Source organism: Trichogramma pretiosum, unplaced genomic scaffold (genome assembly GCF_000599845.2).
Source record: "Trichogramma pretiosum strain Unisexual culture from Peru unplaced genomic scaffold, Tpre_2.0 scaffold44, whole genome shotgun sequence".
NCBI classification, from domain to species: domain Eukaryota; kingdom Metazoa; phylum Arthropoda; class Insecta; order Hymenoptera; family Trichogrammatidae; genus Trichogramma; species Trichogramma pretiosum.
This window is the reverse complement of record NW_019641632.1, coordinates 618,246-644,157: the sequence shown is the minus strand read 5'-3', so window position 1 is coordinate 644,157 and position 25,912 is coordinate 618,246. Positions and strand designations below refer to the sequence as shown.

At 36.8% G+C, this 25,912-nt stretch overlaps 6 protein-coding genes across 11 annotated transcripts in view; 2 read left to right on the top strand and 4 right to left on the bottom strand.

Moving 5' to 3' along the window:
• Positions 1–214: 214 nt before the first annotated feature.
• LOC106652178 (F-box only protein 6-like) lies at positions 215–1,742 on the bottom strand. Its single transcript, XM_014370976.2, has 3 exons — positions 1,079–1,742; positions 848–1,006; positions 215–759 (listed from the first exon to the last, which is right to left on the bottom strand). Exons 1-3 carry the CDS (start codon positions 1,631–1,633, stop codon positions 568–570), a joined length of 906 nt encoding a protein of 301 aa, XP_014226462.1. The 5' UTR covers positions 1,634–1,742; the 3' UTR covers positions 215–567.
• Positions 1,743–2,139: 397 nt separating this feature from the next.
• LOC106652361 (probable GDP-L-fucose synthase) lies at positions 2,140–3,673 on the bottom strand. The gene is made up of 6 exons (XM_014371292.2): positions 3,394–3,673; positions 3,216–3,330; positions 3,025–3,153; positions 2,740–2,953; positions 2,523–2,660; positions 2,140–2,449 (listed from the first exon to the last, which is right to left on the bottom strand). The coding sequence occupies exons 1-6, from the start codon at positions 3,528–3,530 to the stop codon at positions 2,214–2,216; spliced, it is 969 nt and encodes a 322-aa protein (XP_014226778.1). The 5' UTR covers positions 3,531–3,673; the 3' UTR covers positions 2,140–2,213.
• Positions 3,674–3,888: 215 nt separating this feature from the next.
• On the top strand, positions 3,889–5,573 carry LOC106652235 (WD repeat-containing protein WRAP73-like). The gene has a single exon (XM_014371069.2). The coding sequence runs from the start codon at positions 4,050–4,052 to the stop codon at positions 5,466–5,468; it is 1,419 nt and encodes a 472-aa protein (XP_014226555.1). The 5' UTR covers positions 3,889–4,049; the 3' UTR covers positions 5,469–5,573.
• Positions 5,574–5,583: 10 nt separating this feature from the next.
• On the bottom strand, positions 5,584–7,074 carry LOC106652244 (F-box only protein 44-like). The gene is made up of 4 exons (XM_014371082.2): positions 6,723–7,074; positions 6,066–6,623; positions 5,847–5,996; positions 5,584–5,770 (listed from the first exon to the last, which is right to left on the bottom strand). Exons 1-4 carry the CDS (start codon positions 6,735–6,737, stop codon positions 5,636–5,638), a joined length of 858 nt encoding a protein of 285 aa, XP_014226568.1. The 5' UTR covers positions 6,738–7,074; the 3' UTR covers positions 5,584–5,635.
• A 3,534-nt stretch (positions 7,075–10,608) lies between these two features.
• On the bottom strand, positions 10,609–22,253 carry LOC106652620 (HEAT repeat-containing protein 5B). 6 transcript variants are annotated; one of them, XM_014371722.2, is made up of 23 exons: positions 21,646–22,253; positions 19,610–19,767; positions 19,269–19,525; positions 18,681–18,828; positions 18,394–18,504; positions 18,033–18,216; positions 17,721–17,881; positions 17,251–17,644; positions 16,907–17,157; positions 16,463–16,827; positions 16,280–16,389; positions 16,033–16,196; positions 15,878–15,910; positions 15,452–15,526; positions 15,110–15,385; positions 14,577–15,048; positions 14,313–14,482; positions 13,644–14,232; positions 11,725–13,568; positions 11,433–11,646; positions 11,310–11,324; positions 10,898–11,043; positions 10,609–10,829 (listed from the first exon to the last, which is right to left on the bottom strand). In XM_014371722.2, exons 1-23 carry the CDS (start codon positions 21,659–21,661, stop codon positions 10,653–10,655), a joined length of 6,330 nt encoding a protein of 2,109 aa, XP_014227208.1. In that variant the 5' UTR covers positions 21,662–22,253; the 3' UTR covers positions 10,609–10,652. The 6 variants fall into 6 exon arrangements, with proteins under 6 accessions (XP_014227208.1, XP_014227174.1, XP_014227226.1 ...); XM_014371688.2 differs by having other exon boundaries at positions 15,110–15,526; XM_014371740.2 differs by lacking the exon at positions 15,878–15,910.
• A 436-nt stretch (positions 22,254–22,689) lies between these two features.
• The window catches only part of LOC106652723 (scavenger receptor class B member 1-like), a 30,530-nt gene continuing 27,307 nt past the window's right edge, over positions 22,690–25,912 (top strand). The window contains exon 1 of the mRNA XM_023459311.1: positions 22,690–22,821. The gene's annotated coding sequence lies outside the window, so the exon portion shown is untranslated. The remainder of the gene's footprint in view (positions 22,822–25,912) is intronic.

The following is a 25,912-nucleotide window of genomic DNA, read 5'->3' as shown; positions in this document are numbered from 1 at the left end:
TAAAGAGCAGTAAATAATCAATAAACACTGCATAAAAAATCAACTTACATGTATTTCATGTGCATAACATTTAAGGTTGATAAGTTAACAGTTTACAAGATAAAAATTGAAGTGACCATTTTCGAAATTGATGGTTCTAAACATCTAAATAAATTATACGTCTGAAGATCGATGTAAAATAAAAATTGTTTTATGATCTTGCAGAAAATAAAAAATACTATCACTTATATTAAGTTCATTTTCAAGTAATATATAAAAAAGTCTTAAGTATTATGATTTATCAAAAATAGATCCTGTACATGATTCAGTAGATAAGATTTACATTTGGTATTAATTTTCTTGTTTTTCTTAGGTTTTCAAAAATTTCACAGTATGAACTTTTTGCTCAGTTTTAAAATGCAAGGTTTAGAAGGATTTTTTTTACATTTGTAATATGCACATAGTAAGTTTGCCAGCAACTCAAACATTATGAATAACATGGTATTAAAAATTACTATCAAGAAGTATATAATAGAGGTAACATTGTAAATAATTATAGTCAGATATTTTTTTAGGTAAAATAAAAAATCAATCTTCTGCCTCTTGTGTTGAATTATCCAAATCATTTTTGCCTGAATAAGTTTCTGGTATTTCAAGGATAATGCTGGCTCTAGTCATTTTTGATCCAAAATGACCTGCCCAAAATTGACTGTCTTGTCCACCATGATTGAAAACTATCTTTCTTAATCCTGGTCCATAATCTTTGAATACATGCTCAAACTAAAATAATTATTTAATTATTAATTATATGAAATACAATTATAATTTAACACAGAAAAATTCATCTAATAAAAAACATCATTGATACCTTGAACCATTTATTTTGTTTTTCGTGCCATAAGGTATCTTTAAATTTTTTTTTTGCCTTAACTATGCTGACATCAAATATGTTTTCATCCTCTAGTAATTCAATTGAATTGTAATAAACAGCTTTACAATCCCATCTACACCCATACCACTCTCTTATCTGTAAGAATATCATTCTGTGAAAATATTCTAATAATAAAGTAATCAACAATTATAGTTACATCAATTTTACCTTAATCACAGGTTGAATATTATCCAAAAGATATTCTGTACATCCCTCCTTGATCAAATCTATCTCTTGACTAGCCCAACAAGGACCATAGGAAGTGACAAAACATGAATCCTCTGTTAAAACATTCAAGTCAGTTGGAAGTGGTGGTATACCAGTCGGTGGAGATTCTGTAGTCCATCGATCACCACCATTTGACAATATTTTCCAGTGACGAAATCCATTATTACCACATGGGTTTTTAATTAAATTTCTTTTTAAAGGCCTTTGTTTGCATATCTTATAATACATAATCCAAGATGCTTCTTCATCATGAGGAAGTGCTTGTCTTAATTTTTGTTCTGCTTTTTTTCGCCACACATAACTTTGTATAAGGCTTTTCCATGTTCTGCAAACTTGTTGACACGCCACTAAAGACTCAATGTCCAAATAGGTAAATATATCAGACACAAGTTCTTGGGGAATGTAATGCTCGAAGTTAAAAACCAGTCCGTTTTCACCATTTTCACCATTTTCACCCACAGTTTCACGAATTTCCGTTTTCATGACACTTCCCATGGCACTTGAAATATTTGCACGCGAAATTGTCGCGTATAAACGCAATTCTTTTCAGGTGGTCTGTATGAGACTATGATACAATGACAAGTCGAGACATGCGCCGCAGAACTAACCCAGTTATGAAATCAGCTGACGCTTTTATAGAGCTATATTCAAGACCGGTGCCGCAATGTTTGAGCGTGTACAGACGAGCAATAGTAATGTATGACTCATTGATCGTGCGTATTTTCCCATTAAATTTATTTTACCTCACAGCCGTACCAAATGGTCTACGAGCTTGTAGATGTCCATCACTTCTTACTATAGTTGTAAAAAACTTTTTAAAAATGTTATTTTATCCTTTCTATTCTTCCACGAATACGGTGTAAAGTAACATGTGCACATCACATGATCATTTTTCAATTGTTAGAGAAAATTAATAATAAACAACTCTCACATTTTTCAAAAAAATTTTTAATAAATCTAATAATCTAATAATAAATATATAGTCTCTTTGTCTCTTAACATTTTTAAAATAAACTTTACACTTGAAAAGTGCCATCATAGCTTAATTACAAATAGTATACATATTTACAATACTCTAGTTTCTGGCATTTTCATAGTTTGATTTATACCATTCAACCGTTTCTTTAATAGCTTGATGAAAAGGTGTGAACTGAAATTCTGGCAATAGTTTTCTAAGCTTAGTATTACTAGCAGTTTTTTTGTATTGACCATCTGCAGCTGAGCTGTCAAATTCTATTCTGCCTTTGAAGTCAAAAGCTTTAACTAGCTCTTCTGCAACTTCAGCTATTGTTACTTCACTTGATTCATCGACTAAAATTTATTTAATATTAAAATATACTCTTAATTGAATTTAAATTACTTGTAAGTAAAAAAATTAAAATACCTGACAATATAATTGGTTCAACAGACTCATAGCCTCTTAACACCCATACTATAAGTTTAGCCAAATCTAAACTGTATATAAATTGTCGTAAAGGTTTTCCGGATCCAAGCACAGTGAAAACTTTATCTTCTGTGTTACCTGTAAAATATTTAAAATAATTAATGCTTGAATTTTTTCCTGAGTCTGAGAGACTTAAGAAAGGCATTAAGTTGTATACCAGTCTTAATAATATCATATAATCTTCTCATCAATCCAGGAATAACATGACTGTGAGTTGGTTTGAAATTATCATGTGGTCCAAATACATTGCATGGAATGATACTAGTATAAATTCTGCCATGTTGATCAAAATATGCTCTATTTTGCACGTCAATCATTCTCTTGGCAAAAGAATACCCATAATTAGACGTATGAGGAAATCCTAAATGAATCTACAAAAAAATTCATTTTTTAAAATTATATTCAATTTTTTTTTAACTCACAAGTAATGCTATAGAGATACCATTGATTCATCAATTGGATATGTTATTTTATCTGGAAATATACACGTTGAAAGACATGAGATGACTTTAACAACATTATTTAGATGTGCTGTATGAAGTACATTATCATTTATTTGCATGTTGATTCTCTAAAAATTAAAATTAAATTAATTATTCGAATTCATTGTCACATATTCAAAAAATTACATACAAAAAAGTTCAAATTGTTGGCCATATTGTGAAACAGGCCTCCAACCATTGCTGCAAGATGTATAACATGGGTTGGCCTATGCTCTTTGAATAATTTTTCTGTGTCTGATTTCGAGCTGCCAATAAACAATCTGAATAAGTTAACTGTTCTATGTCATATAGTAGTCTCGACTTTTTACCTTAAATCTGCATCTTTTGATCCCACGAAAATCCATTTTTCATCCGAGCGTTTATCATTTTCGATCACCGTTTGAATGGCCTTTCCTACCAAACCAGTACCACCCGTGACGAGAATTACTTTTTGCTCTTCTGCCATTATTTATGTGAAATCTATTATAAAATAGCCAGTATCTAATCTCTACGAAAAAAATGAGCATAGAAGAATCACACCTTCAAAAACAAATATATAACCTCTTAATAAAAAGGTTCAAATGCAAGACAGCACTAAAACGTCAGCGATTCAAGAATCGCAACACAATGTCCAGCATGCAGATGACAGATCGATGAATTTTGCATTGAGAGTGGACAAATTTCACGTCCATTTTATTAAAAAAATTATTGTAAATTAGAATACAAGCATTTTAAAATTTTACATTCAGTATTTATTGTGCATAAACACTAAAAGCTTTTGTAAATAATTGTAAGTAATTAATCCTGAATTTAAATAAAAAATCATAGGCCCCCGGGGCAAAATAAATAAGAGTATCTGGTGGTGCCGGTGGGGGCGTGCAACACACTAGCACTAGGCGAGGTTAGGAAAAATGCCGGCAAAACAATACACAAAAGTACTGTCAACTGTCAACACCGTAAAACTTAAGTACTTCCATTTTTCATTATGGGAAATGATTGTGAAATTTTCAGAATAAACAAGCAATTATGCGATTTTTCGAAGGATGGTAGATTTTTCGCCTTAGCTCATCATGATAAATTAATCATCAAAAATGCCACTACTCTTGATATTTGTCTGACTTTTGATTTCAAATATACCATCGAGGGTTTCGAATGGTCTCCAAGAAGTGATTATGTGCTTTGCTACAATATCAAAGATTGTTACGTGCAAATATTCTCCATTTATTACCCCGATTGGGAATTCAAACTAACTGAAGGTAGTTCAGGCTTGGAGAATGTTATATGGGCACCGGACAACAAACATATTATTACTGTGTCTAACTTTAAAATTCAAATTTCCATTTGGTGTTTAGAAAGTCACAGTGTTACTTACATACAAAATTTAAAGTCCAGTGTTTCTAATGGTATTCAATTCAGTCCAAATGGAAAGTATTTAGCACTCATCGTTAATGGTCAAGGTCATGATGATGTTGATGTGTACAGAACTAAAGATTGGCTGCTCAGCAGAAAATTAATATGCAAAGGGCTTAGTTCTGTAGATGGTTTTGCTTGGTCACCCAGTAGTGAGCTTGTAAGCATATGGTGCAAAATTAGTGGACTTGCCAAACTCATAATTTATTCCATTGCTAATGAGAATTATGAGGGTATTTTTCAACCTCTTGATAATGTGTACAATTCAACTTTAGATGAATTATCAAAAAAAAAGTTTAACGAAGAATTGAGAGGATTAGAGACTGTTAACTGGATGCCAAATGGACAATTTCTTGCTGTGTCTGGTCACAATGAAACAGTTATTCTTCTTAGTTATATTACTTGGAAACCTTTGCTAAACATAAGATTGAAACCAGTTATTAAAGAGAGTGATTATTTGATAAGAGTTTTCAAGGAAATCATCAAGGTAGATCTCAAAACAACAAGTAATAAAATGTTGAAAGGAAACAATACAATTTTTATTGATAGTGGTAGTCGTTATATTGAAGAAGTAAGTAACCGTCCAGTTAATATTCCAATTGATGAAAATGAAAACTCATTAGGAGTGAGTGCCTATTCGTCTCCAATCAAAATAATGGATATTTTAGAATTTAGTTTTTGTGCTCGATATTTAGCCATAAGGAATAGAAATTATTTACGGACACTGTGGATTTGGGATATAAGAACAAATGCTGTTGACGTATTGATATTAAAAAACATAATTTCTAGTGTAAAATGGAATCCAGTTGATCCTAAATTGATCATTTTTACAGACAGTGCTTGTATGTTTGAATGGAACTCTGATAATACAAACTGCTTAAATACTCCCAAAGGAATGACAATGGTTGACGCTAGGTTTCACCCTTCCGGTAATTCAGCTATCTTATGTGGATATAATCGAGCAGTTATTTATAAATTTGATCAAGAAACTTGAACCATTAGCTCGACGATTATGTATTTACATTCATATGAAAAAAAATTTATGATCAGTTTGGTTTGCAAAATACAATTACAAAAATTTTATTCTTTAATAAATCAAATTAATTTAGTCGATTATTTACAAAAATACTTTTGAGCAATATCACAACAATCTTAAAAAATTCATTTTTCTAATATAAATTCAATACAAGCTCCGGCCATTTTCACACAACCACCTACTAGTGGCCTTTCTTTGAAACCACGGCAAAATTTAATTTTTCTTACACCCTTTCCATAGTTTTTGAATTCATGAGTAAACTGTTGGCAAATAAGATAATTGTAAAATGTGAAACGATGAATCAATTGAACACTTTATTGCATAAGTAAAACATACTTTGTACCATCGTTGCATTTGGTCACTACGAATTACTTTCCTATAATTCAGTAGTTCTATAGCAGTTCGATCTGACCTCTGATCTCTTAACAATTTAATGCAGTTTTCATACATAGCTGTTTCATCTTCAGACATGTACCATTCAGTGAACTGTAAAATGAACCATTTTTAATTTTATTTACAAAATAAATGTTACTACTCAGTGTATATTTCAGTTACCTTTATTGTGGGTTGTAAATAGTCTAGCACATATTCTGTGAATCCTTCATTTTTCAGAAGAATTGTCTGTTCCATGTAACATTTTCTTGAAGATAACAATGTAAAACAATAAGATATATCTTTTTGAGGTCTATCAGCGTAACCAAGATACTCATAAGTCCAATGAGGTTCTATTCCTTCTTCTGTTATATCCCAGTATTTAAAATTTAACTGGCCAGTAGGATTTTTTAGTAGATTTGTATAAAATGGCACATTATTGCATACAAAGAAATAATTGTGCCAGTTGTAATGTTTGTCAAACGAAAATTTTTTCATAACTTTTCTCTCTGCTTTTTTCTTCCATACTGAATTTTTGATCATCTGATTCCATTCTCTACAAACTAACTGACATTTTAATAAAGTTCGAGCCTCAGTATAGAAAAATATATTCATCAAGCATTCTTCTGGAAGAATTGATTTATATGGAAGTAATGGCTCGATTAAAGTTTCATTTTTTTCCATGAGATCAGCAGATTTATCATTTGTATCTACCGCAAAGCTCACTTTTGGTCTTTTTGTCTAAAACGGAATGATAAATTTTATAACTAAATATCATTATGAGATTATTGTAACACTCATTTGAATACAATTTTTTAAAGAAAAAACATCATTCCTTACCACATGTTTGGGCATTTTCAGAAACTTAGTCGAATTCTGACAAAACAAGTGAATTGTTTAATCATAAGTGTCAAGCAATATGCTTGTAAACAAAAAAATGTAAACAACATGCAACGATGCAGTGTCACCGATGAATGTGTTGCGGACGATGGACAACACAAGCGCCGTCGGTAAGTTTCAGTAAGTTCACCTCTCCCCCCCTGTATCTCTCGCTTTCTCTTATTCTTATACATCCTCCCTAGCCAGTGAGCCACCGCTCTTTACTTTGCCTCTACAGCGCATGCTTGATCTCTCTCTCTCTCTCTCTCAAGATGCGCACGCAGCTAAATACGCGTACTGCGACGAGTCCGAGCGGCGAGCCGAGCACATGGTACGTTAGTAGGTGTATGTGTGTCGTGTATGGCTTATATATTATTCTGGTGGTTCTACACGTGCGTGTAAACAACACTTAACAGAACGAGTGCACGTGGTTTCAGTCTGCTTGTGTGAAAATAAAGAGAATTATAATCATCGAAAATTCTACAAATTTTGTTCAAAACAGTGATTTGTTGTTAACGATACTGATAATAAATTTAACCATTAATAATATTTAATTGTAACTGTGAAGAATATTAAAAGTATCAAAACATGGCTCATAAAAAAGTTCAAGTTGAAAGTGTAGCTGAAACATTTCAAGACTGTACTGAAGAAGCAAAGAGTCATTATCAGTATGAACATGTTCTTGAAAAGCAACAAGAACTCGATGATAATGTTGTAACTGATGATGAAACAATTACAGCTTCAACTTGCAAAGAATCACAGAAATGTGCACAATGGAATAAAGAATTTGAAGATTTTTTAGGTGCTGTAAATAAGATAACAGAAGTAAATAGTGAAGGATTGAATATACAGAAAACGGTGGAAGCCTTGATGCATTTAAAAGAAAAATACTGTATTGAATACAAGGTGTTCAGAATAGGAGATCTTGCATGCTCTGTTATTGCATCAAAGTTAGAAGATTATCTTTACCTGTGGAACCCGTTGTGTCAGCCCACCTTACCACTCTCTTTATTTGAAGAATGGAATGAATTTTTAGAAAATGAAGCCCTTTACAATCATAAACTATGTACGACTCTGTTTGATCAACTAGTTTGGGATTCATGGATGCTAACTGTACAAATTGCTATACAAAATTGGATGTGTTACCAACCAGAACGTTTAGTTCATCTGATAAAGCTTTGGAAAAACATATTACCCTCTAGCATATTGGAGAATATTTTAGAAATAATATTTCAAAAATTGAAATCTACGGTAGAAAAAGAATGGAGTCCAGTTACAGATAAATTACCCATACGTACATGGATTTATCCATGGTTACAATTCATGCACAAGAAAATAATTGCTGAAATATATCCAATAATTCATGAAAAGCTTGGAAAAGCTGTTGTATATTGCGAACCCTCAGATACCATCACAGAAGATATCAAAAATTGGTATAGCGAATGGTTCAATATGTGTAATGATAAACAACTTGTTGAGTCTATAGTCAAAGAGCCTCCACTCAAAATAGTATTTTATCACAGTCAAGAAGAAGATACTGAAGGATTGGAAATGTCTTGATTTGAAGAACAAAAAATTTTGTTCATGCCTCTTGCAATATTCAAAACATCATCATTATTCACAGAATATTCAAGCATACATGGATAGCAATTGTACATTTTTGTCACAACCAGTATTAATAACTAAAAAGAAAACAGCTGTGATAGTTGGGTACTGTAAATTGAAAACATTTATAATCATAAAGAAATGTATATTTTTTACTGTAAATAATAGTAGTTTAAATAGCTATCAAATGTAAATTTAAAACTTTTACACCAGAAAATTTGAAAATTTTTATGTATAAAAAAATATAAATTAAAATAAAAACATCAAAACATTTAATAAAGTATTTTTTATTGTGAAATACATTGTCAATTAACATAGAATATAACTACAAATATATTTTGGGTTAAAACTGAAGAACAAGTTGTTATTAATCTTGACACTTTTAGATTATCAGACGTTTTTCTTGTTCCCAACACATGTGGCTATGAGACAGATGCACCAAAACTGTATACAGATTAGGTATAAGTCTTAATCACAGTCAATTAAAATTATTGTATAAAAAATAAGGCTTTAAAATTTTTTGGATAAGATAAAAGTGTTTTCTATTAAACAAGCCTTCTATTGAAAAATTACTTACTAACTATGCATCAGCTATGAAGATTCGATTAAGGTTTTAGTTTATTATAAATTTTTATTATTTATATAGGTAAAGTATGTGTATCATTCAGCTTAATTTGATTGATACATTACATTTCAAGTCCTAAATTTATTTTGTTTAATAAAAACATTTCAAAAATGAAAATTTAAAATTATTCGATCATAGCTAATTCAGAAAGTCTGTTAAATATTTTGGTATTATTTAATATAAAATTTGAAATCAAATTCTGCAATTAGATAAATGTTTTAATTATTATTCAACTATTCGAAAAATTATATATAAATTCTGTGGTCAAAGAAACGAATTTTACTCTTTAAAGCCAATTCATAGTTGTGCCAACCTACCCTGTAACTGATTTTGACGTTTCTATATTTAGGATAATTTAATTCTAACAGTATTATTTTATATGCTTGATTCATCACTAACAATTTAATACACATTTGACATAGGTTCACTATAACTGTAATATATTACTAAATTTATTATGCAATCATTAAAATTATATGTTATTCTTTAAAAATACTTCACTTTGTTTTTCTACAAATTTGTTATTTCCATAAAACCTTCTGTTGATTTTTTAAATTTTATCTTTTACATAATGTACCTTTTTTCTATTTATATAGAAGTGATCTTTTTTTAATTGAAATAATGATGATAATAAAAATAATCATTTTATGTGCATTCTTGATTGATGCATTTTCGGATTCCACTAAATTTGGATATCAAACAAGTGAAAAGATTTTTTGTAATACTATTGTGTAGATAGCATATTATTTTAATAACTTACTTGAAAGTTATTACTTATAAATTTTTAAATTTAGGCAAGGTTCATAATAAAGTTCATTTTTTGAGAAATAAAAATAACATATTTTTTCTATATACATTTAATTTTTTTTTAAATTAAAATCGGCAAGACATTTTTTTTGTAAAAGGTTCTAGGTGCAAATTGACTAATGGCACTTAATATAAAAGAAGGATGCCTCCTCGTTGTAAATAATGTATTTTTGTGCATTATTTTACATATAAAAATATAGTTCGAGACATTCTTTGTAAATTAATTGAAGAGATAGACTTCTGCTTCATTTCTTGAAAATTACATTGATAAAAATGCCTATTTTGTGCTTATTCAAAATGTATTTTTCAAACACATTAAATTCTACCTTTACTAATAAAATTATACTCTTAATTATTCACTTTTAATGACAAAAATACTATTAATCTCACGTAATTTTCTTTAACACAAGGTAATTTTACATCATTCATTTTCAATTTAGATATTTTACTAGAAAATCAGTGCTGCGTATACTATATTGCCAATACATTTATTTATAATCAAGTGAATGTATAAGTATGAGAACTCGAAGTTTGTTTTATGCAAAATTATGGAAGCTCACTAATGTATTTCATTCATTGAAAATGAAGTTTATGAATCAATTTAAAAAATTTTGCAATCTTTTAAAATTTATTGACACGCTGGAACATAATCAGGATTCATCTCACAATATCGATTATTTATACATTACTATTTAAATTATAACTTAAATCAAACTTTAAAACTTTTAATCTCAGTCACATGCACCCACTTCATAAATAAAAATAGTATTATACATGATTTCATTCAATAATTTAAATTTTTTAGAGCCTACATTTTTACATTCATCGAATTTATCTATTTTTTGGTTGGTAAATTAATTAAAGTTAGAAAAATCAGTTTTTAGAGTTATTGATGGCGCAGGTACTCTTAGATGGGCTTTCGTGGTCTCTGACATTTTCTGTTTTTGAGCTTGCTGTTGATGACTCATACGAACTGCATTTTCTAATTTTGTTTTCAACTCAGTCGATTGTGACATGAGAGTTTTGAATTCCTTTAAAGAATAATAGTATTAAAAAACTTTCATAAAAATATCAATTTTTTGCCATTTTATGATTATACCTGAGGATATTTGGGTCCAATTTTATTTAACCATTGGAAGCTATGTTGATGAAGACTTATTTGATACTTGTTCACTTGTTGAAATTGATCGCCTTCGAGTAAGTAGTTGATAAGATTGGGAACTAACAGAGTAAGCATTTGAATTCCTGTAAAAAATTCTTACAATTTAATAAAAGTCTTAAAAGTCAACTGTTGTATAAAAAAATAATTATTAAAAATTTGATTGAAAATTTTCTCGTGGAAATTAAATACAGGGTGCTGATTATTAAAATTGCAAGTACGATCAGACAAAAGCTAACAAAATGTAGAAACCGGTAAACAAGCACAATTATTACAGTAAACTCAAAAAAGTTTCTTAGCCATTGTTCAATATTAAAAATAAACAATGGCTAAATTTAAGTAAAACTTTTACCTTGTATCAAATTTCCTGTTAGCATGAAACATGATTGAATTTATGGATGACGAATTATTGTATGAATTTATAAAAAAAAATATATATATATATGTGACATAAAATTGCATGAAAATTTCTTACTTCGAGAGGGTTCCGCTATAGAAATAAGACATTCAATTGTTGTGATGCATTCCAAAGTAAACTGTAATTCCACCTCATCAGTGAGTTGTTTACTTGCGTCGCTGTACAAAAATTCGACTATTCTTGGAGCTAACGCATGAATGTATGGAGTACTTATGGTGCGTTCTGGATGAAGGAAGATCGTTCGAAGAGTCTGTACACACTTCAGTCTTATCTGAAAATTTTAAGAAAAAATATTTAAAAATGTTCCGATTCGCTTGTATAAATGTCAACTAGTCGATTAAAAACGCACATATATATTATCAGATTGAATAGTTTGTCGGAAATGATTGATGCAAGGAAACAGCAAATTCGGAGCGCTCACTACTTCGGGCAACGCATGAAGAACGAAAACGGCGATTCCCAGCATCATTGCAACCTCGTCCATTTTCGTTTCGTCGTTTCCGGCTTTGGCCAGATCTATTACTTTTGCCAATGCACTTTGTACGAAAGTCGTCCATTGATCTTGACTTCGAGGATCGCGCGAGTATTTGTTTACGGTCAAATTTTTCAAGCAATGCAAGGCCGCGTGAATTGTAGTATCAGCGCCTGTTTTTATTACGCTATTGCTTGATCTGATTGCAGTCTCCCTCATGACACCTGTCGTTAAATAAAGCAGTGTTGGTAAGATGGCCACTGAACCCGCTGGGGAGCAAAGACCCGGAAGCGCTTCCATGACACTCAACGCTGTGGCAATGAGTTTGCCGCTCTCCACCGTCGCTGTGTATCCTCGTTGACTCAGTATAGCCGTAGCTGCTCCGGGAGTTGGATTTAGCGGTGGAATTTGACGAACCAGAAGGCAAAAACAAACTTCCATTATGGCGAAGACGAGTGATTTGCCTGGGAGAAGTTCGCCAGATTCTTCTCCTTCGCCAAGTAAATCTAGTTCTGGAATATCTGCACCATCATCTTCATCGGTTGCGAGTTCTTTCGATTTGGCTTTTTTCTTTTTAGACAAATCTTCCTGATTGGCTTTGACTACTTGCTTTAAAATTTCCATAACCATTATTTGAACGGAATATACTTCTTTTGTTAATAGCAGTCTATGTAGTACATTGCAGAGTTCAATTGGAAGAGATTTATTGGACATTAATACTTTCCTAGCCCAGGCAGAATCGAGTAAGGTATATAATGCTTTCAAACAAGTTTCGATGTTTTGTAAGGATTCGGACGATCGAGTGCTGCACAGAGCTTCCATGCATATTCCAAACAATAAATAAAACCGTTCTTTGTTAGAACCAGTTTTTACAGCCTGATTATTGTTGGTTCCATCGACGGATTTTGTATTCGAACCAGTCGTTTCATTCAGTTCGAAACCTTTCACGTTCAACCACAAAGTTGCCGCGTATAAAATTGGTGCCCAAGAATTGGCGTAATACGGACGGGCAGATTCCATGGTGTCGGTCGTATAGAAGGCTCCACCGTCGTGCGGTAATTGGCTCGAAAATTCTGGAGGGAGCGAGAGCAATGCGTGATCTCGCAAAGCGGCGAGCCAGTGCTGACTCAGACTTGGTAGTTCCGGCTGCACCAAGCTCAGCAAACTTTCATTTTGAAATTCAAAGTCACCGAAATCTTCTTTGCTATCCTCGTTGATCTGCTGATTGTGACGATTGATCAGTTCTCGATTGTTCAACGTCGATCCGTCGTTGATCATGGCGACGATATAGACCTCCGCCCAAGCCTTCAATATTGCCAATCGCTCGAGGGTCGAGAGGCTCTCGTTGTACAGTTGCGGCCGGCTGTGTCCGTTTCGTAACTTTTCGAGCGACGAGACCAGCAGCTGGTGCACCCTGCGCAAATCGTTCAGATCTCTCGCGACCCCGCTACCGATCCAAGCGCTGCAAGCCTCGCAAGCCGCGGCCGTAACGTGCGGAGACGTGTCCGAAGCGAACGCCGGTCTCAGTGCGGCTCCGACTTGAGCTTGAAATTGTTCCAGCAGTAGGTGACCAGGGAATTCAGGCTCGGGAACTTTTGCGAATTTATCGATGATCTCTTGCAGAGTTTTTAAACCTTCCAAGCGAAGAGGATCGCAATCGCTCGTTGCTGCCATGAAAGCCATTCGCACCAAATCGGATAGATGCGACACGAGGTAATCACCTGAAACAAATTTAAATTCGTCAAGAAATTTGCTACTAAACCATTAAAATGGTATTCAGCATTGATAATAAATACCTTTGCCTTTACTATTTTGCATTTCTTTAGCCAGAGTCAAGTCAAAGTGCGCCTGCTTGTCGTTGGCGCAAGCAGTGATTATTCGACGAACGCACTGAGCCGCAAAGACTCTGGTCGGCCAACGCGGCGACACGGTTTGCCGCTGCTTGGTCGACTCGTCGGCGTGAAACTCGGCTTGGTCGTCGTCACCCTCGGTGTCGACGTTCTCGTTGTCGACGACCTGCTCCTCGGCGGTCGCGTTCACCGCGTCGTCCAGCAGACTCGACTCCGTGGCAATGGTCAGTACGTCCTTGCACAAGGACAGCCAAGGAGAAAGATTACTGGCGACTAATATCTGCAGCATACTGGTGAGAGTGTCGTGTATCTCTTTGATGAGCTGGCGATCGGTCTCGGTGTCGAGCATGCTGAACAGTACGCCGGGCAGGCCCGTCTCCGTGATGACCAGGCCCTCGACGACGTTGGTGTCGCGACTCTCGTTCGCCAAGGTCATCGCGTGCTCGCACACCTCTTTCGCTTCTCGCTGGGCCAATTGACGAAGGCACGAGATCGCGGCTTTACGCAGCAGTAGATGATTGCTCGATAAGGTTCGCTGGTCAGTTTAAAATGGATTTAGTGAACATTAATATCAATACGTCTTATCAATAATTTTAAGTATTTTTTGTAACGTACGCATAGAGTAGGAACCAGCGAAGAGAGATTTACGTGGCGCGGAGCAAATAGATGTAACTGCTGCAAACAACCAGTAGCCTCTGCTTGAACCAGTGAATCCTGGTGATCTTGCATTATAGCGCAGGCACATAGAAAAGATGTTCGAGCCACGCATATCGATGAAGTATTGCCTAGAATTTTATTTTATTCTCATTAATTCTCTGTGCAAAATAAATTTGCCTCAATTAAGATTATACCTTTTGAATAAATAAAAAAATACCATACCTTGAAGTTCTGGACCTATGACCGTTATGAGAGCTGACAAAACTTTGCCGATGCATTGATGTACGTCGATATACGAGTGAGGTACATTCAAAAGTAAGTTCAACGTTATAGATAGCGTCACTTCGACGTATCCGCGGAACATGGGACCGTTAGAATCAGCTATGAGCGCCAAAGCGTGCAAGGCCCACACTTGCACTTCGGGAGAGGAGTTATCTTGAGCCAGAGCGAGTAGAATAATAAAGCTTGTGTTGAGATGGTTTTTAGAGCCCATTCCACCGACGTATTTATGAAGACAGCCGAGAGCCAGCGAGTGTCCGGTTCGACTGACGACATCTCGCGCCGATTTCAAACGGTCGAAACTCGTCTGAGCCATTTCCGCGGTAAATTTCGGATCGGAAATCACTTGAGCCATTCGACCAACCGCTTCGCCGGCGGCCCAACGTAAAATGGCATTGCTACTATTTAGCGAACTCTGAAATTCCAAAGGCCATTGTTAGTTTCGAGCAATTCAAAAATTAGAATTAAAAACGTACAATTATGAGATTCGTAGCGGATTTTTTAACGTCATCCTGTCCGAAACTCGTCTTGGTCTCGCTGAGTCCCTTAAAACCGCTGAGAACGGCCGTGAACACGTTCATCTGTATGGCCTCCTGCCTGGCGGACTTGGCGTGCTTAATGCACTCGTTGAAGTGATCCAACATTTGCAAACGGTGTTTGTTGGCCACGCGAGGGAAAATCTGACCGAAGAGAGAGGCGGACATGTCGATGACCGCGACGCCCAGGGGCAGCGGGCCCGGTAGCGACTCGTCCTGAAAAGTTTCATAGCTAAAGCGCCCCGAAACCGACGCTGGATAATCATTTCGGCGATAACTTACTGCTGGAATCGGACGATACAAGCAGCACGAGTTATGCTCCAATGCGCCGGAGCCGGCCGCGCTGTTCGGTTGTAACTGCAAATAAAAACGAGATTATCAATGAAAATTACATGGTCGAAGATACAATGTTTAATAAAAAAATAAACCTATGTGAGATTTAACATGAGTACAATAAATATGGTAATTACAAGTTTGAAAAAAGTAATAAATAAGTAAAAATAACTATGGAAGATGATACAGGAATTAATATAAGTCAATGAAGTAATCATGAATATTCGATTTATATTAACTCAACTAAAAACTACATCTATATAAGAAGCAGAAATTTCAATGTTTTTTAGATTGCAGAGGTAAAAACAATTGCAAATCATACATTTTAACATTGAAAATGATCAAAAGCTTCTACTGTTAAACCACATTACTTACATGCTCCACATCTGCTTTTCTGTTAGGTTCCATCTAAAGGATCATCGAATTTGTATAGTTTACCTCTAGTCTGACTTTTCTCTCATAGATTTTACCGCGTAAAATTCGAAATAATTTTTTTTTGTTCAGAAATGTTTATCATAAAAATGTCTCACCTGATCTTCGATAGTTCGATGATCGGTTTCTTGCAGCCAAGTGCCGAGTATTACAGAATCATTCGCATGACACACAGTCCGAAGCAACGAAGTGGTCGTGTTTCCGGGGCTGTCGGACAGTGTGAATTCTGACACCAACATTCTCAGTAGGTGAGTGTAAGAGCCTTGAAAGATAAACAACGCACGTTATGAATTCCGAACGAAAAATGCAAGCCAAGTTTTTATATAATTAAATGTTTCCAATTACTTTCAAACGTTTGTGGAGGAAGCAGCAGCAAGGTCTCGTACAAGCGAAGTCGCACCATCGCAGCGGGAGCTTTTAATTGTTGCCCGTAGCATTTCAATACGGTCGACAAACTGCAAACGGAATACCAAATCAGATTGCGAGGAAGAAGTGGCTCATTTGAATCGGTGCCAGCGATTAACTTACTTCGTTAACATGGCCAAGGCGGACTCGATGGGCGTCAAGAGTCGCCTCGTGATATCCTCGTTCACCAATTCGGGACAGTGCAGCAAAAAACTGTGCATAGCCGACAGGGCGCCGGAGCGTCCTTCTAAGGTGACCTGCCAAGTGAACGCGTCGCCTCGTGCCTTTTCGCTTTCGAGCTCCTTATTGGATCGCGGGAAGGAATTTCTCCAAAGTAGCAGCATTCTGGGCAAGAGACCCTTTACAACGGCAGTTCCCAGAGTCATGATAGCTCCGATGAGAAGCCATCCCGCGTGAGTTCGATTGAGCGACAAACGACTGTTCTGACTAGCGCTTCTCAATAATTCTTCGGCGGTATTGAATATAATCTGAAAAAATAATTACAGAGTTTGTAAAAAAATTACGTTAAATCATAAATCATCGCTGATGACCCAGTTCGACGCGTACCTTTCCTTTGGTATGCGGTACTCCGAGGGGCGAAAATCTCACGCTGCCCAGAACAGCGGCCAATGCACTGCTGTAACCCGTGATGGCCTCGGGAGACGTCCGAAGTTTTTCCATGTGTTCGACGCACGCATCGATCAGAGGAGTGATTTGACTCGGCACGGCAACGCAGATGCATCGTAGACACCAAGCCGCCGCTAATCTTGCAGCTTGACAGGGATGTACCAGTACAGCCGTTGTTGTTTCAATCAAGTCTGCAAATTTTTATTTAAAGAAAAAGGAGTTATTTTAAATTTTCTCGATCAGTGAGCAATAAAAAAAAGAGTAACAACTTATTGTCGTCTTACTCAGTGATTGATCGTTGAGTAAATTGGAGGCGGTTGTGCCCAGTCCGAGAATGAGATTTCCCATCTCTTGCAGAGCGCAGACAAGCAGATGCTGACTGAACAGGGTCTCCTGATTGAAGTCCTTGGCGTTCTCCGGACTGAAGTCGATAGAGTTCATCTGCTTGAGTATGACGTGGGCGATCTCTTTGCAGGCCGCCGCCTGGGCGCCCTCGCCCAGCAGCTTGCCGATAGTGCCGCGCAGTATGAAGTTGATGCACTTGCGCGAGTAGACGGCGTCGACGTGGGAGCTCGCGGCCTTGGGGTTGGCCACCAGGTCGAGCACGTGCGCCACCCAGGTGCCGATGTTGCGCTCGAGCCACGTGCTGCCCAGCATTTGCACGAATACGACGTACGCCTATATGCGTGAAAACACGATAATCATCGAAGCTTTTCTATGCAGCGACAAAGTAAATAAGAGAGCAGGTGCTTACGTGCGTGACGCCGACTCGTACTTCTCTGTTGACACCCGAGCTACCCTTGATGATTTCACCAGTGCCTTTGAGAAATCCGACACCTCCTCGCAAGAATCCTGACATTAATATATTCAACACCTCCTCCAGCGACGTTTGTTTTGCATTTTTATTTAGCGCAGCTGTGCTCGTCAAAAGCAAAAAACACACAAAAGAGAGAAAGCCATATATTAGAAACATCCACACCGCAGACAAATTTTCAAATGATTTATCGTGTGTAAAAAGCCAAGCTATCGATGTATATTTTACACAGCAATATGAGATGATTCTTACCGGGTGGATTTTGACCTTTCGGCGCGGGCAGTTGCGTCATGGCAACGAGTGTGCCCAATAATTTAGCCACGGAGCATCGCACCTCGTAATTCGATCCCTCGAAGGCACGAAAGCAGAGAGTGGCTACGCTCTCGATTTCCGTCGTGTACAGAAACGGCGCGTGGTGCAGCATTTCAAGTAAGCACTGTGTGTTTTCGCAAAACATTTATGAATCATTAGTAATGGGGTACTTGGATACGTACGTACACGCGCGTGCTAGGCGACGTGATATCGATTTTCTGAGGCAAAAAAAAAAGAAAAGAAAAAAAGAAGAAAAAGAAAAATGTTTCGAGGGAAACAGGTTGTAACGCTCGATGCTTACTTTGGCGGCAGCGCACCTCACAGCCATGACGCGATCGGTCAAGCAGTGCCTGCAGACTTTGTAGATGTCCCTGTGGACGTTCGTCACCGCGGATCCCATACCGGCGCATACCTGCAGCAGAGTGTTTTAAAACATTTTTACAATATACATACGTCGTGTGCGTCTGAATACTTGAAATAGCTCCTCGTGCGGAGGGAAATGTATACGAGCGATTATGTGCTTTATTTCAAACGGTGCGGCGCGCTCGTATATACGCACACATGCACTACCCACACACGCACACATACCTTTTCCAGCGTGTGCATGATCTCGATGCGAGTCTGCGACTCGGCCGAGCGCAATGATTTAATCAGAATCTGCACTGTTTCCTCGTACGAGCGACCCATCATTCTTCCTAGTTTCTCGTACATGCATCCGACGCAGCAGATAGCGGCTCTGAAAAATATACACACATAAGCGTGTCGTTTTAGCTTTTATAAAATCGTGCGCAGGCCACCAAGGCTCTCGCATTTTTCGAGCCTGAGCGAGACAATGCGCTTCATAAAGTGACCGATCGTGTTTATTGTTTGGAATTGTTAAACATTCTCGTTTTTCGCTTCGAGTATGTGAGACAGTTAAAACGGGGATTAAACGAAGAATGCGAGAATGATTAAGCTCACTTAAATTCGTTATGACTTATACATTATGCCGTATGGGAATGGTTAAAATTAGCAGTTGAATCTCTAAATCTAAAAATAAGTAATGGTACTCTGGCATGAATGGAGATAGCTCTCTTTGCTCTCTCAAAATGTAAGAGAAAAAAACGTTAAACTTCATGGAATTTAATGAATCTTAATTCTTAGAAATTCAAGTTATGGTATTTGATTGATGCTTACAATTTTTTGGGAAGAAAGCTTGGCGAATCATCTTTGTTTTTCAGAATATCATTGCACTTGTTGACTGTATCAAAGAGTAAAAATGTATCTCCAACGCTGAACAAGGTGGCCAGACATCTTGCTATTAGTTGGCGGATTGGTGGACCCGGGCCAGGTGGACCACTTGGTGGACCACCTGGACCAGGTGGGCCAGGATCCCCTTGCATATGTCTGGTAAGCTGTTCGACCAATGTTTTTTGACATCCTTTTATGTCATTCTGCAATTGTAATAATGTTTTTAAATACAAATGATAAAAATTGTGTATATGATTTTCTTAATTCATTAATGAATTCATTTTTACCTTTTGGGCTGCAACTAAAACTTTGTCTAAAAATCTGAGCCATTCAAAAATGAACCTTGGACGATTGGCCACAGGAATTTGCTTAAGTGCATCCTCATTAAGGATCAAGCTATGACTTAACTCCATCATTGTGATTGTGTTTTGCTGATAAATACTATCTAAAAGTATAATAAAATAAAATATATTAATAAATATAGAAGAGTTTAAAATATATAAAATCATTCATAAAAAATTCAAGGTTTTGCAAAAGGTAGACATTGTTAGAATATTTTTTACTCAAAATTCACAGACAATGTATGAATATTCAAAAAAGGTAAATACCTTCTTTTTAATGCTCTTCTCTAGGATTGAAAAATTTAAATTGAGTATGAATAAGTAAGTATCAGAAGCAAGAGCTGCTTATGTATTACACAAGATCATGTACTGTTTTATAATTTTTAATATTTTGAAGCCTTAGCAAACAAAGCATTCAAAATATAAGCTGCACTGACATCATAAATACATAATATGACAAACATAAGTGAAAATCGATGCAGAGCAGCCAAAAAATAGGAGCTGCACTAGTTTTTTTTTTCTTTCAACACATAATAATCGCTGTGAATCTTGGTAAAAAATTGATCCAAAAAAAAAAAAAAAAAAANAAAAAAAAAAAAAAAAAAATACGTCACTTCAAGAAAAGTAAGGCATTGAAACAGTCTCAAATCAGATAAAAATCTCCTTGAGTAATCTCTTTTCTTTGTTCCAGTTTTTCGTTTTTATTATCGCGCGCAAAGTGGATTTCTAAAAAAGGACAAGAGCCAAGAAATTTTTATCGTCATTATCCATTCTTTGACAAATGGATTTTAGGATCGATAAAAAAAACGGAGTATTTTATACAGATATAGACGTCCAGATGTACTCATTTAGGGAGAGCAAAGGATACACGACACAAACACACGCGTACGTAGTACACTTGCTCGAGGGTTCAATCATAACAAACTTCAGTTCTCATAATTCACATGTCAATGCACAAACGATACACGACGCATGAAATATGCACGCGTCGTTCGTTCACGTATATAATACACACGCGCGTATTCAAAACAGGTCATCAGTCAATCATCATAGTGTATCCCGTGATGATGATTATAATACAAGACGCGCACTGACACTCGGACTTTGCGAATACAGAGACGCTGTTCGCGTATTAATGGATATTGCTATATACGGGGCACGCATGCAGTTATAATGCCGTATCCAGGCCAAGCTGGAAGTAAAAATAAAAAAAAGTATATACAAGGGAGCAAATTCCTCTCTTCTTTCACAGCGCGTGCAGAGGCAAAAGAGCACCAACCTGGCAGCAAAGTTTTAGCCCCTCTCCCTGTAACGCGCGTGTGTGTGTATGTCAGGGCACGAAAAAGGACGACGATCGATCGATCCGTATATATGTGTATAGATGGTAAGGTAATGCACTTCCTAGCTAAGGTACTATCACGCTGGATTGGACGCGAACTTGGAATCAACAAAAAAAAAACTCTTTTACGGCAGCAGACAGATAGACAGTGTGCGCGTGCTGCGCGTGAGATTGGATTTCACGTTGAGCGAAATACTTCTTTCTCTCGTCTATACTTTTTTTGTCGCTCCTCCTTGGCACGCGCTCCCGATTCGAAGAGAGCATTAGCGTCTTTTTCTCCGCCACCCCATCGTCGCCTCGTCTCGTCATCATGATAATAATATCCTCTGCTCTTTCAGCACACACACGCGGGGGACTCTCTGTTTGGTATATTATGCTGCTCTTCTTTGAGAGTCGAGCGAGGGAGAGAGAGAGAGAGAGAGAGAGAGAGAGAGAGAGAGAGCAGAAAAAGAAGCAATCGAATCATTACGAAACTATACCATACGTGCGGACGCATTAATTTCACTTTGCTTGTGCAAGCGGTATACAAATGCACATAATACACATACACACGCTGCACGTCACAGAGTCACTCGCACACCTTACATGTAGAAAACACATCTTACACATTTCGGAGCATATATAATTACATGTGGAGCCTTACTTGGTAAATATTGCATGGATGCAGCAGCAGATCGTTGAACGCACTGCTCTTTATTTTATATTCACTAATCCGAACTATGCGTCGTTCTCCGCCGTCGTGTCGTACGTGTTATTTTCACCTCGTTACGCACTGATAAGCAGTAGTACTGACGTTTACGACACAAACACATACTACTACCGAGAGTCGGAGTCGCGGAGACTGTCGCGTGGCTCGCTTACATGAACGATGTCTGTAGTTTCTGCTGCCTACTGCTACTGCTACAATATACTTCTTCCTACTGCCCCATAACTGGCATGCTCTCTCGCGGGGCCTTTAACACATACATTCCGCTGCTCGACGAGTGGGAGTACTTTAATAATACCCAACGACGTCTACGTGGGCGCGAGATCGTGTAATCTCGATAATCACGCGCACGCACACGCACCGACACACTTCGAAACTGATAACACTCTCGCGACGCGTCGAAGATGAAGATCGTGTCGAATCGTCGAGTTTACAAACACAGAGACTCTTTACGGGACGCTGCGAAACTGCACTGCGCGAACTTGCTGCTCCGGATGCTCTGCATATATACACGGAGATGATACACGAGAGCTCGCGGAGGGCGGTAGAGCACAACGGCGCGACAGCCGCGCATAAACTATCGGTGGCGGCTGCTACACACTTTTATAGATTAACGGGTTACTCATTGTTGATGCGCGCGCGCTGCGGTCGCAGGCCAGCTACTACTACTACTACAATGTATATATCGCTGCGTCCCCCTTCTTTTATTTCTGACACTGTATCATCTGGAGTCTCCAGGTAGATACACTGGGGTCACTGTTTAATCGCGCGCGGAGACTGCGTGCTGGAGTTTGCGCGATTCGCTGAAAGATGGCGCCTCGACTGGCGTTGGAAGCCGAAACCGTTCAAAATATAACATTTCATCTTAATTCTCATAGCAGTTATTACATGGTGCGTAGGCGCGAGAAAAGCCCCCCGGAGGCTGGATGTAACACCCATCATGTAACGAGGCATGATGTATAATCTCCAAAGAATGTGTGCTGAGGCTGTCTCTTTGACGGCTCTCGCTCGCGAGAGTCGTTACGAAGAATAGTTTTCCTCGCGAAACATGAGCAGCTTTCCTAGGAAACATTTGAGGCTCTTTGGTGACATTTTTGGCGGTACATTTTTGGGGTGAGTATAGATCCTTTGTGTTTTGTGTGTGCTTGCGTGGATAAGGTTCGATTATCTAAATTTTTTTTTTATGATGCAACAATTTTGTACACTTCGATCGACTGTGTAGTCACTCTCGGCCTCGAACGAATAAACGTAAAATAAACGTAAATGCGTTAAAAAATAAAAAGGATTCGCTCGAAGATTGGTCGGTGGAGGACTTTTTTGCACTTTCTCGCGCGTTTCGACTCAGTCGTGAGATTCTTTCGGTTGCATAATCGCGTTTGAATCCGCTGGCAATTTCGTACATGCTTTATTTGTTTTCTTCCTCCCCCATTTATCTGTCCGTACGCGATTGCCAATAATCGCCGATACCATTGCTGCTGCTGTTCTGCTCTGTGTGCCTTCGCATGTGCGTGTTGTAGGTGTGTGTTATTTTACGACGAAAATAAAGACAAAAAACGAGTACCTATAGAACAAGACGCACGCATGTCCGCTCGTACAGCAGCAGAATAGGTAAATGGCTGCTGTACTTAACATATTTTGAACAATCGATTATCGAGTGCTGCGTGATTAGTATAAATAAAAAAAAAACCTCATTACGTACCGAATGAAAAAAAATGTCAATAAACTTGTACTACGCGTTACATTTGTCTATACATACGTAAATATCATGTATAATTTGAGAGAGACGTATCGATATCGAGTTAACATTTTTGCTTTGTACATACACACTCATCCGCGCGCAATTATAATCGTCCGAACCATCAGGAGAGTTCGCACGCGTCATCGCGCGAGCTTATACACACGAGCTTTTGACGCGTGTTTTTAATGTAAGAAAAACAACACAACCAGATAGTCGTCGCGTTCTCGTGTCTGCGGCAAGAGTAGCAGTCAGCCGACTCTCAGGCTAGACAATTTGATGTTTATTTTATTTTTTTGTTTCATGGGTTTTTTTCGCGGTTAAAATATTTTTACCCTGTCAAAAGTGCAGCATCATTGGAAACTCGAATGTACATGACGTTTGCGCTGTTAAACAGCTGTTAAACGTCCGCGTATAGTCTAGTAATTAGCGTGTATACTTATCTCGATCTTAATTCATTGTTTCGAGCTCGCAAGCATATCATTGTCATTTCCTACACCTTTATTTTTTGCCATGTTCTTTTACGTTGACGTCGCGAGACGAACAATAAAAAAATCTCGCGCCGAATCGCAATGGCTTTTTACGTGACGGCGTTGAGGCAACTTTATACACACAAAGTCGAATGTATAATTGCAACTGTGTCTTCCAGATTGAATGTGAGGATATCGATCGCCTCTAAAGATGATCGGGATGAAAAACTACGATGAACATGGTATACATGTATATTAGGGTGTCCTTTATTTACCGATGTTGAAAATACCAATTTGCTAATCCAGATATCGAGAGAGAATTCAGATGAGTTTCATTAGTTGAGGACATAAGGGGATTCCGGAAAATATTATTGTATTAGGAAGTAATGTCTATATAGTGAAGGAAGAGCATGGCCATTGTAACCGAAGATCCAATGCTTTTAGTATAGATCACAAAAGGGGATAGACGAAACGATACCAGCGTTCCATGCGTCAATTACATGAGTTTTTACACCCAAATGATACGCTTACATCTTACTTGTTGTTACTTACTTGTTAGAAATATAACTTTCACATATAAAATTTTTATGGAGGCTCCTTTGCCCTAAGTTCAAGCAAAGAGACTTGACTTTTCTTGAAGATGAAATCACGCTGAATCTCGTAGTAGTTTTTTTGGGGTAACCAGGCAAAATCTGGATATATTTTAATCCAAATGGAAATCAGACTGTAGTCAGTCTAATCATAGAGCTCGTTCACGAATTTGATAAAACTCGCACCGATCGCTAGTATCGGTTCTAAGCGGATAGTAGTTCCTCGATTACAACGGTCATGTTGTTTACCTCCCACTTTCCCCAATCCAATTTCACGACAACCATTTTCATAAATACACAAATACACATTACTTTTCAATATATTTTCTATTAAATACGATTCTGAGGCCATTTTTTACTTAAATATCTTGCTATTTCAAAAGTTTTATACAATTTATTTGCCAGCTAACATTTTTCGACGAGGAATCGAATGGTGACCTTGAATTTTATTTTAAACATAACCTCGAAGCTACAGCGAACCAAAAATCAACTTTTTGTTGAATGTGACAACTCAAATTCATGTGAAATTCGACGAGGAATCCGAATATCGAATTATTTTTCGAGCAAAATTTTTTGACTTCGACGCCCAATAGGAATAGGAATACCAATAGAAAAATCAAAAACTGTTTTTGTTCGTTTTTAAATCTTTTTTTTTTCTTAATACCAGACGTACAAAAATACTGATTATAGAGCGTCTTCAGATTGTCACGAAATGGTTACTTTACCAAACAACTTATTTGCATGGAGGCATAACAAATCGGGCCCCCTATGCTTCACGTGTTAATTAGCTTGTTAAAAGTACTTGTGATTATTATTAGTTTATAATCAAGTAAAAATATAAACAAAAAATATTTGGAGAAAGCGGAAATCGTCGTGTATCGAAATAAAGAAGCGGTTTTAAGTTAAAGTCTTTAGTTTGCAAGTATAAATATATTGAAATTTCAGCTTTTTTATCTGTGATATTGTCAATAATCTCTGATAAAATGGTTATTAAATGTGCTTTTTACGGTTCAAATACAAACTTTCAAGTTGGGAAGTTTTTATTCTTTCAAATGACCAACGAAACACTAAGAAACAAGCGTAATTCCCAAAAATTATGAAAATCATCTCGCAATCGTCTTCCAACCCAAGTCTGCTGTTGGTGGAAAGATGATGTTCCTAATTACGATTGTTTCTTAGTTTTTCGTCGGTAACTTTAAAGAATAAAATTTCCCCGCTTGAGAGTTTGTATTTCAACCTGAAAAAGCACATTTAATAACCATTTTATCAGAGATTATTGACAATATCACAGACAAAAGGCTGAAATTTCAATATATTTATACTTGCAAACTAAAGAATTTAACTAAAAACCGCTTCTTTGTTTCGATACCTGACGATTTCCGCTTTCACCAGATATTTTTTTGTTTATT

What these genes read in the sequence shown, in the direction of transcription:
- LOC106652235 (XM_014371069.2), top strand. Translation starts at nt 4,050, where the DNA reads ATGGGAAATGATTGTGAAATTTTCAGAATAAACAAGCAATTATGCGAT.
- LOC106652244 (XM_014371082.2), bottom strand. An exon ending in ATTTACAACCCACAATAAAG is followed by an intron (nt 5,997 to 6,065) that starts GTAACTGAAATA and finishes TTCATTTTACAG; the next exon opens with TTCACTGAATGGTACATGTC. An exon ending in AAATGCAACGATGGTACAAA is followed by an intron (nt 5,771 to 5,846) that starts GTATGTTTTACT and finishes ATTTGCCAACAG; the next exon opens with TTTACTCATGAATTCAAAAA.
- LOC106652361 (XM_014371292.2), bottom strand. Translation starts at nt 3,530, where the DNA reads ATGGCAGAAGAGCAAAAAGTAATTCTCGTCACGGGTGGTACTGGTTTG. An exon ending in CCAACAATTTGAACTTTTTT is followed by an intron (nt 3,154 to 3,215) that starts GTATGTAATTTT and finishes TTTAATTTTTAG; the next exon opens with AGAATCAACATGCAAATAAA. An exon ending in TGAACCAATTATATTGTCAG is followed by an intron (nt 2,450 to 2,522) that starts GTATTTTAATTT and finishes AATAAATTTTAG; the next exon opens with TCGATGAATCAAGTGAAGTA.
- LOC106652178 (XM_014370976.2), bottom strand. Translation starts at nt 1,633, where the DNA reads ATGGGAAGTGTCATGAAAACGGAAATTCGTGAAACTGTGGGTGAAAAT. An exon ending in ATATTCAACCTGTGATTAAG is followed by an intron (nt 1,007 to 1,078) that starts GTAAAATTGATG and finishes ATATTCTTACAG; the next exon opens with ATAAGAGAGTGGTATGGGTG. An exon ending in AACAAAATAAATGGTTCAAG is followed by an intron (nt 760 to 847) that starts GTATCAATGATG and finishes TAATTATTTTAG; the next exon opens with TTTGAGCATGTATTCAAAGA.
- LOC106652620 (XM_014371688.2), bottom strand. An exon ending in ATCGAACTATCGAAGATCAG is followed by an intron (nt 15,911 to 16,032) that starts GTGAGACATTTT and finishes ATGATCCTTTAG; the next exon opens with ATGGAACCTAACAGAAAAGC. An exon ending in GAAAAGCAGATGTGGAGCAT is followed by an intron (nt 15,527 to 15,877) that starts GTAAGTAATGTG and finishes TTTTATTTGCAG; the next exon opens with TTACAACCGAACAGCGCGGC.